The sequence below is a fragment of the Bufo bufo genome, chromosome 9 (assembly GCF_905171765.1).
Source record: "Bufo bufo chromosome 9, aBufBuf1.1, whole genome shotgun sequence".
Lineage (NCBI taxonomy): Eukaryota > Metazoa > Chordata > Amphibia > Anura > Bufonidae > Bufo > Bufo bufo.
The window spans coordinates 39,299,285-39,314,841 of NC_053397.1; the positions used below are offsets into that span (position 1 = coordinate 39,299,285).

Below are 15,557 nucleotides of genomic sequence, written 5' to 3' on the forward strand. Positions count from 1 at the left end.
AGCCGACACCGGCTCAGATGTCCTGAACGGTAGCCATAGTTTGTACTGTATTTCTATACATTTCATATATAGATCCATTACCTATTTACTCATACTGCTGCTATTATAGAACTACTATCATCCATAAGCTACACTGAGATTATTGTAGTTACCTCTCCACTAAAGGCAAGAAAACCAGTTCTCAGACCAGATGCTGCTACGAGCCCCTTTTTTAATATTTTTTTGTTTTTGTTAAGGACTTAAAACTAATATTTCAGACCATTTAAGGTTCAGGTTTCATCTGGGAGGTTACGGTGAGGAATGCTGTGCTGATTAATTTCATAATCTATTTTTACAGTAGTCTCAGCTCAGTTCTTTCTCATACAGAGCCCTGAATCTTGTTTAGCTTTGGAGTTTTGAAATCATTTGCTCATTGTAGCCAGTAGAGGGAGACTATGAGCTTAGGAAAGACAGATTTCTCATAACTGTATGCTTTGCTGTGCTAAGCTCCCCCTAGTGGTGGCTGCAGACGCACAAAATGTTTTCATTTATATCAGTGATTGGCTGAAGTGTATATGGATATATGTCTGCATTAGAAGTGTGTGTGTATATATATATCTGCATTAGAAGTGTATATGGATGTATGTCTGCATTAGAAGTGTGTGTATATATATATATATATATATATATATATCTGCACTAGAAGTATATATGGATATACGTCTGCACTAGAAGTATATATGGATATACGTCTGCACTAGAGGTGTGTGTGTGTGTATGTGTATGTGTATATATATATATATATATATATATATATATATATATATAATGAAAATCCGTGCCACTCCTTAAAGATGAAAAAATTTGCTATTTATTCACACATCTCATGCAGCAACGTTTCGGTTCTCTCTCAGAACCTCTTTCAAGCCAAGTGAAACATAAAGTGCAACACTGCTTACATTTATACATCATGTAATCAATCCAGACTGATTGGTCATCCTATAACAAGCTGTGCACACCCCTTTAACAAGGTTACAATTCATTCAATCTAAAATACACTTTGGTGTGAACAGAAGCAAATGGTGCACAGTGCATGATCAGCAACAATCAGAGATCATATCTGTGATACTAGTCTTAAGATACATATATTGTAATAGTGACTGGGGCATTATGGCTGTACTTTACATGATTCGTAAGGAAGAATAAATCTCATCATAGGTAACGGTACTCTGCGCTATATTCTGCGCGTCTCCCAGTTCCTAGTGCGCATGCGTCAACCTATCTCCCTCCTCCCAGATGGAGTGTACTGAGTGGGCGTCGCCCGGGGCGGAGACGGGACGATCGTGATGTTAGGTACCTACGTGACGTCGTTCTGCCCGATGCGCACAAAGATGTACGCGGACAAATCAATACACAGCGCGCATGTGCATCCTCAGACGTCTTCATCCCGGGGAACGCGCACCTGACTTCCACCATCTTGTTTAAGTTCAAACTTGTGGGCAAATGTGTAACTATCCTAAGTTTCGATATATTAGAAATCTTCCTTGTTCCATGGTCTTGTATTAGCCAATATATGTCCCAGCATAACGGCTTCCATATTTCCAATTGCAGCGCAATCATATTATAACGTCACTTTCAAAATCATAATTCTATGTAACATATGTTAAATTCACCTGGTACAATAATAAAGATGCACAAGATCACAAACAATGGGTGGTAGGGCGTTAACCTACCATACCCCCAGTTACCCTAAATTCAACATATAATCCTTTGGGCTTCAATGTATCAAGACGAAAAATCCATCTATGCTCGTTTTCCTTTAATACCACTAGCCTGTCTCCGCCCCTTTCTAGCGGTTTCACATGATCCAAGATCATGAATCTTAATTCATTCTCCTTATGATTTTTTTCAGCAAAATGCTTTGATACCTGTAGGTCTTTTCTTTTGTTTCTGATAGATTGCCTATGATTGTTTAACCTGGTTTTCATGTCGCACGTGGTCTCCCCCTCGTACAGCATTTTACACGGGCACCACAGTACATATATTACCCAAGATGAGTCACATGTAAGATAATGTTTGATGTAAAAAAATCTCATTTGTTTTTGGATGTGTAAATGCCGACCCCTTATACATAAGTTTGCAATTTACACATCCCAAACACGGAAAACTCCCTGTACGTTTAGTTTTCAAAAATATTTGTCTTGCCTGGCCTCTTTCTGGCACCCTTGAGCGCACTATTTTGTCCCTAATGTTCCGTGCTCTTTTATATGCCATCATTGGGGGATCTCTGAAAGCCGCTATTGTCGGGTAGCCGCTCCTGAGTATCCCCCAATGTTGTCTCACTATCCTGGTACTCAATTCATTATAGGATGATACGAAAGGTAACCTGTCACTTTTTTGTCTTTGTTTTGTTGTTAATATATGTCTGCATTACAAGTGTATATGGATATATGTCTGCATTAGAAGTGTATATGGTGTAAGGGATCGTCTCTTTTCAGAGGGTCACACTCACAGATATCTCACCAGACAACAGATTTTCATGTCCAAACTGTGCATTTATTTTGACAGTCTTCTTATAAAGGATAGTCCAGTTATACATCACTGGGTTGGGTGAGGTTCCCGCACCGCCAACACTTAAAACACAAATAAACTCTTGCCCGTCTAGGTGCTACCTAAACAAAATACTTCCTACCTCACTCATAGAGCTCAGTTCACACATGGACAACATATGCGGCTTTTCTCAGCCAAGATCAATACTGCAGCCTCCAGGCTGTGGCAACTCCAGTACCTTTTGGGGGAGTGTGGCCCAGTAGTCCTCCAGACGCTGGGCGTGCAACCCTCGTTCTCTAGGTGTCGTTAGGTCCTCCAAAACTCAGGCTATTCAAAGCCTTGTGGCCCCTCAGTCCTCCTGACTGAGACCACACACAGAGCCTCTGCTTCACAAAACAGTCTCGCTCTCCCTCCTCAGACTGACCTACTCTGAGGCAATTTATGCAAGCCTGATTACAGCAGGCCTCACCTGCGATCACCTCAGGTAGAAAGGAAAACCTGTACTGGAAGGGTGTGGACTGGGAACTCCCTCTACCAAGCCTAGCCACCAGTCCAAGTAAAATCCAGCCCAGAAAATGTATACAGAAATGTCTCAAGCAAACTATGCTTTGCTGAGACTACTGCCACTCTCTGGATTTTACCTGTCTCACCCATCTAAGGTACCTGAAGTGGGACAACACACCTTCCAGCACTGGTCACATTACCACAATGGATATACGTCTGCATTAGAAGTGTATATGGATATACGTCTGCACTAGAAGTGTGTGTGTGTATATATGTCTGCACTAGAAATGTATATGGATATACGTCTGCACTAGAAGTGTGTGTGTATGTATATATATATATATATATACAGTCATGTGAAAAAATTAGGACACCCTTTGAAAGCATGTGGTTTTTTGTAACATTTTTAATAAATGGTTATTTCATCTCCGTTTCAACAATACAGAGAGATTAAAGTAATCCAACTAAACAAAGAAAACTGAAGAAAAGTCTTTTCAAGATCTTCTGTAAATGTCATTCTACAAAAATGCCTATTCTAACTGAGGAAAAAGATAGGACACCCTTGCCCCTAATAGCGAGTGTTACCTCCTTTGGCTGAAATAACTGCAGTGAGACGGTTCTTGTAGCCATCTACCAGTCTTCGACATCGGTCTGAGGAAATTTTACCCCACTCCTCAATGCAGAACTTTTTCAGCTGTGAGATGTTTGAGGGGTTTCTTGCACGTACAGCCCTTTTCAAGTCACCCCACAGCATCTCAATGGGATTCAAATCTGGACTTTGACTTGGCCATTCCAGGACTCTCCATTTCTTCTTTTTCAGCCAATCTTTGGTTGATTTACTAGTATGTTTTGGGTCATTGTCATGTTGCATGGTCCAGTTCCGCTTCAGCTTTAATTTTCTAACTGATGGTCTCACATGTTCTTCAAGCACCTTCTGATACACAGTAGAATTCATCGTGGATTCTATGATGGTGAGCTGACCAGGTCCTGCTGCAGCAAAGCAGCCCCAAACCATGACACTTCCACCTCCATGCTTCACAGTTGGTATGAGGTTCTTTTCTTGGAATGCTGTGTTTGGTTTACGCCAAACATGTTCTCTGCTGTTGTGTCCAAATAATTCAATTTTGGACTCATCTGTCCAAAGAACATTATTCCAGAAGTCCTGGTCTTTGTCAACTTTATCTCTGGCAAATGTCAGTCTGGCCTCGATGTTTCTCTTGGAAAGCAAAGGTTTCCTCCTTGCACACCTCCCATGCAAGTTAAACTTGTACAGTCTCTTTCTGATTGTAGAGGCATGTACTTCTACATCAACAGTAGCCAGAGCCTGCTGTAGTTCTCGAGATGACACTTTAGGGTTTTTGGAGACCTCTTTTAGCATCTTGCGGTCTGCTCTTGGGGTGAACTTGCTGGGGCGACCAGTCCTGGGCATGTTGGCAGTTGTTTTGAAAGCCCTCCACTTGTAGACTATCTTCCGGACAGTGGAATGGCTGATTTCAAAATCTTTTGAGATCTTTTTAAATCCCTTCCCAGACTTATAGGCTGCTACAATCTTTTTTCTGAAGTCCTCTGACAGCTCTTTTGCTCTCACCATGGTGCTCACTCTCACTTCAACAGTCAGGAGCACACCAAACTAAATGTCTGAGGTTTAAATAGGGCAAGCCTCATTCAACATGCAGAGTAACGATCTACTAATTATGTGCACCTGGTGTGAGATCTGAGCCAATTTAAGAGGGAATACATGTGAGGGTGTCCTATCTTTTTCCTCAGTTAGAATAGGCATTTTTGTAGAATGACATTTACAGAAGATCTTGAAAAGACTTTTCTTCAGTTTTCTTTGTTTAGTTGGATTACTTTAATCTCTCTGTATTGTTGAAACGGAGATTAAATAACCATTTATTAAAAATGTTACAAAAAACCACATGCTTTCAAAGGGTGTCCTAATTTTTTCACATGACTGTATATATCTGCATTAGAAGTGTATATGGATATATGTCTGCACTAGAAGTGTATATGGATATACGTCTGCACTTAGAAGTGTATATATATACACTGCTCAAAAAAATAAAGGGAACACAAAAATAACACATCCTAGATCTGAGTTAATTAAATATTCTTCTGAAATACTTTGTTCTTTACATAGTTGAATGTGCTGACAACAAAATCACACAAAAAAAAAAATATGGAAATCAAATTTTTCAACCCATGGAGGTCTGGATTTGGAGTCACACTCAAAATTAAAGTGGAAAAACACACTACAGGCTGATCCAACTTTGATGTAATGTCCTTAAAACAAGTCAAAATGAGGCTCAGTAGTGTGTGTGGCCTCCACGTGCCTGTATGACCTCCCTACAACGCCTGTGCATGCTCCTGATGAGGTAGCGGACGGTCTCCTGAGGGATCTCCTCCCAGACCTGGACTAAAGCATCTGCCAACTCCTGGACAGTCTGTGGTGCAACGTGACGTTGGTGGATAGAGCGAGACATGATGTCCCAGATGTGCTCAATTGGATTCAGGTCTGGGGAACGGGCGGGCCAGTCCATAGCATCAATGCCTTCGTCTTGCAGGAACTGCTGACACACTCCAGCCACCTGAGGTCTAGCATTGTCTTGCATTAGGAGGAACCCAGGGCCAACCGCACCAGCATATGGTCTCACAAGGGGTCTGAGGATCTCATCTCGGTACCTAATGGCAGTCAGGCTACCTCTGGCGAGCACATGGAGGGCTGTGCGGCCCTCCAAAGAAATGCCACCCCACACCATTACTGACCCAATGCCAAACCGGTCATGCTGGAGGATGTTGCAGGCAGCAGAACGTTCTCCACGGCGTCTTCAGACTCTGTCACGTCTGTCACATGTGCTCAGTGTGAACCTGCTTTCATCTGTGAAAAGCACAGGGCGCCAGTGGCGAATTTGCCAATCTTGGTGTTCTCTGGCAAATGCCAAACGTCCTGCACGGTGTTGGGCTGTAAGCACAACCCCCACCTGTGGACGTCGGGCCCTCATATCACCCTCATGGAGTCTGTTTCTGACCGTTTGAGCAGACACATGCATATTTGTGGCCTGCTGGAGGTCATTTTGCAGGGCTCTGGCAGTGCTCCTCCTGTTCCTCCTTGCACAAAGGCGGAGGTAGCGGTCCTGCTGCTGGGTTGTTGGCCTCCTCCACGTCTCCTGATGTACTGGCCTGTCTCCTGGTAGCGCCTCCATGCTCTGGACAGTACGCTGACAGACACAGCAAACCTTCTTGCCACAGCTTGCATTGATGTGCCATCCTGGATAAGCTGCACTACCTGAGCCACTTGTGTGGGTTGTAGACTCCGTCTCATGCTACCACTAGAGTGAAAGCACCTCCAGCATTCAAAAGTGACCAAAACATCAGCCAGGAAGCATAGGAACTGAGAAGTGGTCTGTGTTCACCACCTGCAGAACCACTCCTTTATTGGGGGTGTCTTGCTAATTGCCTATAATTTTCACCTGTTGTCTATCCCATTTGCACAACAGCATGTGAAATTGATTGTCACTCGGTGTTGCTTCTTAAGTGGACAGTTTGATTTCACAGAAGTGTGATTGACTTGGAGTTACATTGTGTTGTTTAAGTGTTCCCTTAATCTTTTTGAGCAGTGTATATATATATATATATATGTCTGCATTAGAAGTGTGTATATATATATATGTCTGCACTAGAAGTGTATATACACTCACCTAAAGAATTATTAGGAACACCTGCTCTATTTCTCATTAATGCAATTATCTAGTCAACCAATCACATGGTAGTTGCTTCAATGCATTTAGGGGGGTGGTCCTGGTCAAGACAATCTCCTGAACTCCAAACTGAATGTCAGAATGGGAAAGAAAGGTGATTTAAGCAATTTTGAGCGTGGCATGGTTGTTGGTGCCAGACGGGCCGGTCTGAGTATTTCACAATCTGCTCAGTTACTGGGATTTTCACGCACAACCAATTCTAGGGTTTACAAAGAATGGTGTGAAAAGGGAAAAATATCCAGTATGCGGCAGTCCTGTGGGCAAAAATGCCTTGTGGATGCTAGAGGTCTGAGGAGAATGGGCCGACTGATTCAAGCTGATAGAAGAGCAACGTTGACTGAAATAACCACTCATTACAACCGAGGTATGCAGCAAAGCATTTGTGAAGCCACAACACGCACAACCTTGAGGCGGATGGGCTACAACAGCAGAAGACCCCACCGGGTACCACTCATCTCCACTACAAATAGGAAAAAGAGGCTACAATTTGCACGAGCTCACCAAAATTGGACTGTTGAAGACTGGAAAAATGTTGCCTGGTCTGATGAGTCTCGATTTCTGTTAAGACATTCAAATGGTAGAGTCCGAATTTGGCGTAAACAGAATGAGAACATGTATCCATCCTCTGATGGCTACTTCCAGCAGGATAATGCACCATGTCACAAAGCTCGAATCATTTCAAATTGGTTTCTTGAACATGACAATGAGTTCACTGTACTAAAATGGCCCCACAGTCACCAGATCTCAACCAATAGAGCATCTTTGGGATGTGGTGGAACGGGAGCTTCGTGCCCTGGATGTGCATCCCTCAAATCTCCATCAACTGCAAGATGCTATCCTATCAATATGGGCCAACATTTCTAAAGAATGCTATCAGCACCTTGTGGAATCAATGCCACGTAGAATTAAGGCAGTTCTGAAGGCAAAAGGGGATCCAACACCATATTAGTCAGGTGTTCCTAATAATTCTTTAGGTGCGTGTATATGTCTGCACTAAAAGTGTGTGTGTGTGTGTGTGTGTGTATATATATATATATATATATATATGTCTGCATTAGAAGTGTGTATGGATATATGTCTGCATTAGAAGTGTATATGGATATACGTCTGCACTAGAGGTGTGTATATATATAAATATATGTCTGCACTAGAGGTGTATATGGATATACGTCTGCACTAGAGGTGTATATATAGAAATATATGTCTGCACTAGAGGTGTACTACGCAGAGATGTATGGAATGGTCTGCACTCATATAACCTTTACTTCTTAATATCTTTTCATTTGCAGAGAAATGGAGGTCTATTTGGAAACCATGTCAATCATGTGGTCAATGACAGACGTGAAGCCTACCAGCAAACTAATACCACGCGGCGTCCCCTGCATGTGCAGCGCCCATCAATACGCTCTGCCAGCGACACTGACAAGTCTGCATATTCCCACACTGGAAACTCCATACATCACAATCACCATAACCATGAATACTCTGGGAAACATGTATCCAACTCCACAAATGCCAACCTAAACAACGCCAATGTTTTCAAACCTATGAACGGGAAACACGCCAGTCTGTCAGCCCACGATCACACATCTCAGAACGGTTACTACACTTACTCTAGAAATGACTACGAGAAACCTCGAAAGTCCAGCATCAAGAGGTAATAGTAACCAGTTCTGTTGTCTCCATTATCATGGGTTAAGGAACACTCCAGACAATGTGCTACCGGGTATTATGGCTGGCGCCATGCCCGAGGGGTTGGAAGAGAGAATTCTCATGTCGTGTCGGCATGACTCAGGCTTTGAACTAGGCATAACACAGCGGAGTGTTCCTTTAAGTGATAGGGACATCATATCATTGTCAGAGATCTGTGAGGACCAGGGGGCGGAGGCGCACCAGTGACCTTCTGTAAATCTGAGCGGAAATGATCGCAATTGTTTCATTAAACTGAAGAGGCGCTCCGCTCGCTCACGTCGTAAGATGTCTAAAGGGGCAGATTAAAATGATGCAGCTATTTAATCAGTTTTTTTCCTAATCCAGGCAGTGAATAGCGTGTGAGGTGGAAGAAATGTAATGACCTCTCACTAGTAGATGCCAAGTTTAGTCTGAACCCCCACAACAAATTCCTATTTTGCTTTTACAATGAAAGCAAATGTTCCCATTCGCAGATTCCTTCAAATTTGATGGGAAAAATAGTGCTGCAGTAAACGCTGCACCTCCTGGCGAGCGCCGGACTCTTCGGCAGATCCCGATGGACTCCATCCTACGCGCTGGGCACCTACCGTACCGCGACTGATCTGGCAGAGCCTTAGCTTTACTGATCAATTCTGAAATATTACTCAGACACAGAGCTCTCAGATGAGTTCTATAAAATGTAAGGGTCCGGCCTTGCCCTTCGACAACGAGAGTTTCCCACTTTGTGTTGCAAAGCAAACCCGGGTGGGAACCCCTGATTGAAGGGTCTTTTTAAAGAGTAATTTTTAAAACTATATTTAAATACTTCTCCTGTGAGAGATGTAGGTGTGGGGCTCCCTATACTAGAAAAAGCACCTTAAAAGTATTATTCCAGACAAACCTGAAAATGTCCAGTTTGTGTGCGCGCACGCCAATACCTCAGCACTGCTCCCGTGCCTGTTTTTGGAGCATGCCAAGCAGGTTGATGCAAACCCACCGAGCACTTTTCAGAACTCCTCGTGGCATGTGCCACCTCTTAAGTATCTGTAACACTTGCACTGCTAGGACACGGATGATTCATTCTGTCCGAGCACCAAAACGGGCGCATGGGCAGGATTGTGTTATGCTGCCATGCGTGGTGGGTGCAGGAGCTATGAGTGTAGAGGGTTGGGGGGAGCGCGGGTACCATGACAAAGCTATACAGGTGAGGTCCAGTAGTTATAGTAGGAACGCTCCTATTTCCTGGGGGATTCAGGATATCGAAGGCCAAGGGGTTGTCTCACTTCAGCAAATGGCATTTATCATGTAGAGAAAGTTAATACAAGGCACTTACTAATGTATTGTGATTGTCCATGTTGCCTCCTTTGCTGGTTGGATTTATTTTTCCATCGCATTATACATTGCTCGTCTCCATGGTTACGACCACCCTGCAATCCATCAGTGGTGGTCGTGCTTGCATACTGCGCTCCCAGGGTCCCGGCCACCAGGGATGCACTTTTTGCTATAGTGTGCAATCACGACCACCCCTGATGGATTGCAGGGTGGTCATAACCATGGAAGCGAGCAGTGTATAATATGATGGAAAAATGAATCCAGCCAGCAAAGGAGGCAATATGGTCAATCACAATACATTAGTAAGTGCCTTGTAGTAACTTTCTCTACATGATAAACGCCATTTGCTGTAGTGAGAGACATCCCCTTTAATATCTTCTTACCTTTTGAATGCCGCTACTTGCATGAAGTCTTAACCTGTCTCTTCTCAGACCCTCTACAGGTTGGTGGGGATGCTCTGTCACTGCCTTGTCCCATGTTGTGCTGTGTAGATATGTAATAACTGATATTTATTTCCTGTCTAATAAATATCTTCCCATATTTGTATGGCTTTCCCGGATAGGACCCGCTATTATGAGAGTTATATTAGGTATGTTCCTCTGTGTTCGTGGGTGAGATAGCTGCCTGTGCCATACAATATATGCGAAGGCCAATAGTTATTACATGCTGAGCTGTGGTGTCTGCATGCCGTGCACTTTATAGACTCTTTATATATCGCTGATCATATCCCTTACATCTTATTCAACCTATCATTGCATCTGCAGATTTCTAAAAACTGAAGTTTTGGTCATTTCAGGGCTTATTCACATGTCAGTAATTCCATTTCTATGTGTATTCACATGTCTGCTTTTTTCCAAGGACTGTTGGCCTGCAGTGTGATGCAGATGCAATTTGGGGTACTTTTGGTTCATTTTGATAACGGAACCTGCCCCTACTATTCAATTTGTCCGTTCAACCTATGGACAGTACACAGATGCTATACCATTTTTATCGATCCATTGCATCAAAAATTTATTAAAAAAATTAAAAATCACTGAGACATATCCTGAAATTGGAGCTTTGTGGATGCAGAATGGACCTGGAGATGTGAATAAGGCCTCACACACAGACTGACGACTCAGGTCTTTGCAACTAGTCGTGATAGATCCTGCAAAAAGGAACTCTGGAGGTGGTTTTATTTAAAAAACAAAACCAAAAAAACCTGTCAGCTCTCCTCACAAATGTTCTAATAAAATAACCTCTGGGGCAGATGTCTCTTAGGATTCTGCATTATGCTGTTCCTCCATTATTCCCCTTGTCAACAAACTAGGTCCTTCTGAACATTGACCCTGCCCAATCAGTGTTGATAGTATCAGACCTTGTAGTGATGCACCCCGTGCAACTAGATCAATGGCTGAAGGGGTTGTCCAAAAAAAATTATTACAAGCCCTACAATAGCTTACATTTTTTTTCAAAAATGACCTTATGCTAAACTCTTTCTCTAGCAGGGACCTGCCGGTATCAATCAGCGCTGCTGCAACCAATCGCTGTCCTCAGCGGTCTGAGCTATTGGAGAGTTTGTCCTAGGTTTTCAGTTATCTCAGACAACCCCTTTAAAATACACCTCAAGTTAAAGGGGTTATATGAAAGCACCTTTTTTGTCCATGGACTGTTTCTGTTATTGCAATTCAACCCAACGCACAAAACTTATCCCCTATCTGGACATTAAAAAAAAGTGGGGGGGTCTGATAACTAGGACCTCCACAGATCACAGGTCCCATGTTCTCTGTCCGTAAGTTCAATAAAATTGAATGGAGCGGTACTGACCACGGCTGACCGTCGCTCCATTTTAATGGGGGAACTCCCACTGATTAGACACTTATCCCCTTTCACGTCTGCGGGAAGACCCATTTAGGTCCACGCCATGGGGTTCCTTGCGCCCAGCATAGAAATTTATACCGGGGCCCACCCATCATCTATACAAAACATGTACAAGTCCACTTTTAGTTGCAACATTAGAACCTGGGCCTACTGGGAGATCCCCTGGTGGGCCCGTCTGACATTCCCAGCATCAACACACATAATATTAGTGAGATTTGATTTCTTTTTTTCATTTTATTCTCATCTGAATGTGGTCTGGAGAAGGTGATCTGCTGCCTTTTATTATCTTAGATCAGAGTCCGGAGAAAGGAACTTGCCTGTTATCTTCCGTGAAGATCCTGACTTCTTGGACTACAGTGAGGATCCTTACCTAGGGGAACCAGAGTACTATAGTGGAGACGAGTGTTATGAAGAGGACACCATGCTCTCTGAAGACAGGTGAAGGATCATGGTCTTCAGTACAGAGTGTCTCTACTACCAGTAACCATTCCCAAAACTAACCATAAACTTTTTTTCAAATCAGGCAACTGTATGCGGAGCCGTCGTTGTATTCAGCCAGCGATTTAGACTATGAGAGACCCAAAGGCTACCACCATCCCCACAGCTTTTTTGAAGAAGATGATCCCCAGATATGTTTTGAGTCAAGGAAATCACCGAGACGGAGATTACTACCTCCAACTCCTCCATGTGAGTAGATTCCACCAAGCCTGAAGTCTGTCAGCCGACATCTATCACTCCTGAGTCCCCCTCATACAGATGCCTGCTCGGCCAGGCCTAGCAAGCACGTGTTCTCAGTAGTAAGACGGGAAAGAAGCCTTATCTCCCCGAGAACAAAAGGATCAGACAGTTGAAGCCCATCCTTACCCAATCCTTCTTCTCCCCCCATATCTGCCATCGGGGAGATGATCAGCCTGCTCTACAGAAATTAGTGGATTCGGCTGACATACATCTCATGTGTATGGCCAGCCTAACATATCATGAGATTAAAAGAATTAGACTTTGCACCAAAATGTGGTACTTTGGCACATTTAAAGTGGTTGTCCACCCATGGGACCCTCTCGGCAGAACTCCCAGCAAGGCTGGACCTGTAGAGGGAATCATACTTACCTGATTCCCCGGCTGCTTTGCTTTCCCTGGGCCTCTGCAAGTCTCGGGTCTCCCTACATCAACATTTAGTTGGATATGGGTCACGTGGCTGCTGCAGCAGTGACATGTCTCCCTTGCGTCATGCGACTCAGTGCCATGATGGATGGGTGAAAAGTCACTGCTGCGGCTAGTCATTGGCTGCAGTGGTCACGTGACCCTCATCAAACCAGATGTTGATGCAGGGAGACCTTAGAGCTGCAGGAGCTTGTTGGAAAGCAAAGGAGCTGGAACACAGCGGTAATGAAAAATACCTTTAAGCCATTGCCTTTCCAGTAAGCCACCCCCTTGTCTAGTTAGGCACAAAAAGTGTCTATAACAGATAATGTGGAGCAAGTCGTGTATAGCAGATTTTTTTGGTGCAAATTTAGCCACAGTTGTAGAGTACTCAGGTTAGTAAATCTCCCCTAAGCAGGTGCATGGAGGATTGCGCAGTGACCGGGGCCACAGTATCTTGTTTCTCTATTTTGCAGCAAACAGAAGATCGTCATTTAATTTTGAATGCCTTCGAAGACAAAGTAGTCAGGATGAGATACCTCTGTCCCCGACGTTTCATCACCGCACGGCACTGCCCCTACATCTAATGCAGCAGCAGGTACTTCTATGTGCTAAATGAAATTACACCTGTATGCGTGTCACCTTAAGGCCCCTTTCACACAAGCGAGTTTTTCGCGTGCATGCAATGAGTGACGTGAACGCATAGCACCCTCACTGAATCCTGACCCATCCATTTTAATGGGTCTGTGTACATGAGCGGTTGTTTCTCGCAACAGTTCTGCGTTGCGTGAAAAACGCAGCATGTTCTATATTCTGCGTTCTTCACGCAGCCCAGGCCCCATAGAAGTGAATGGGGCTTCAGTGAAAAACGCATTGTATCCGGAAGCAAGTCTGGATGCAATGCGTTTTTTCCCTGATGGTTGCTAAGGGATGTTGTTTGTAAACCTTCCTTATTACGCACGTGAAAAACGCATTGCACCCGCGCGGAAAAAAACTAAATTAAACACAGTCGCAGACAAAACGGACTGAACTTGCTTGCAAAATGTTGCGAGTTTCATTGAACGCCTCCTGAGCCGATCCGTCACGCTCGTGTGAAATAGGCCTAAGAGTGGGTTCATTCATAGGTTTTTTAATGGTGTTTTTGTGCACTTTTGCAGTTTTAAGGTAATTTTTTGTACTTGTGGTTTTTGGTGCCCTTTTTTTTGTAATAAACAAACGCCAAATCAAGATGTCAGCTGAAAGTCTATTGGAAATATGAAACACAGGACACACATTTTTTGCTACTGTTTTTTTGTTAATTTGATGGCTTTTTTGGGTTCTCTGCCAATTTTAAAAAAATGTAGCATGTTTTTTTTCTGCTGTTTGGCCAACTCTTTATTTCTAGGGGGAAAAAATGCTAGGAAACCCCCCCCCCCCCCCTTCCCGCTTCACACGGTGCTATAGCAGCACTAATAAGAAAAAAACAGTTGTAGCAAACACTCAGCTGTAAGGTATATAAGATTATATTTACACACAGATGTTTTTCTGAAGTTTCTACCACTATCGCACTTATCACTTGCAAAAACAGCCCCTTTCAGATGTAGAGAATGAAGTAAATTTCTGCAATGTATCTGCCATTTGGGCTGTTCTTGTATAGAAAAAAAAAATGGGTCATCAGTGATGAGCATCAGGGGCAATATTCGAATTTGCGATATTTCACAAATATTTGGGTGAATATTTGTCATATATTCGCGAATTCGAGATCTCCAGTCATTATTTTCTTGATATCAGATCAGTGGAGGTCCGACTCCCGCCAATCAGCTGTTTGAAGAGACAGCAGCAATTGTGCGAACCCGGCTTCCACTTCATAATCACCTGCGCATCGTTTCCTTTCAAGTGAAGAGGACGAGCAGTCGTGGCAGGCGTTGGGCCCCCACTGCTCCTGAGGGTTGTAGCAGTCCACATGAATGGGAGCGTATGGCGGTAGCCGTCGCCCTCCTGACTTTTCCAGCGGCTGTCCATCCATCTCCCCTTGATAAATTAGTACGCTTACGTTTAATATGACATCCGTGCTCCCATCAGCCTCACTTTAAGGGCTCATGCACACGACCGTATGTATTTTGCGGTCTGCAAAAAATACGGATGACGTTCACGTGCACTCCGTATTTTGCGGAACGGAATAGCTGGCCCCCAATGGAACAGTCCTATCCTCGTCCGTAATGTGGACAATAATAGGACATGCTCTATTGTTTTGAGGAACGGACATACGGAAACGGAATGCACACGGAGTAACTTCCGTTTTTTTTTTTGCGGACCAGCAAAAAAAAACAGAACGGACATGGAAAGAAAATACGTTTGTGTGCATGAGCCCTAAAGGTGTATTTCCTGTTCTAGAGCTATATGACAAACCCCATTGATGTGACATTTTCCAGAACACGTAAGTAACGCTGCGCAGTATAAGGCTCCGTATTCTCAGGCTGTCACAAGCCATCCATCTCTGGACCGCTGATTAGTCCTGCTTCCTCTTATTAATTAGGTATAATTGTGTCCATCCTGCCAAATTAATTATTTTTTTCCTTTGACACATCCCATTCAGCCCGTAGTGGCCTCACTAATGAGATCCGTGTCCTCAGCTCTGTAGTTCATCATCAGACATATTAATGTCTCTTATCCTGCTGACTATTAATGGACGTCGCCGGCCTGGTAATATTACACTGAGCGTACAGCGAATGATATAATGGAGTGAAATCTTACCTGAGAGAGAGCGTAATCACTTCCTTGCCG

At 43.6% G+C, this 15,557-nt stretch overlaps 1 protein-coding gene across 9 annotated transcripts in view; it reads left to right on the forward strand.

Annotated features, from left to right (window-relative positions):
• The window catches only part of CACNA1D (calcium voltage-gated channel subunit alpha1 D), a 368,921-nt gene that overhangs the window by 346,068 nt on the left and 7,296 nt on the right, over positions 1–15,557 (forward strand). For all 9 annotated transcript variants that reach the window (XM_040408273.1, XM_040408281.1, XM_040408272.1 and 6 more), the window contains 4 exons: positions 8,081–8,448; positions 11,946–12,092; positions 12,178–12,341; positions 13,271–13,392. In XM_040408273.1, the coding sequence (XP_040264207.1) occupies positions 8,081–8,448; positions 11,946–12,092; positions 12,178–12,341; positions 13,271–13,392 (801 nt within the window). The remainder of the gene's footprint in view (positions 1–8,080; positions 8,449–11,945; positions 12,093–12,177; positions 12,342–13,270; positions 13,393–15,557) is intronic.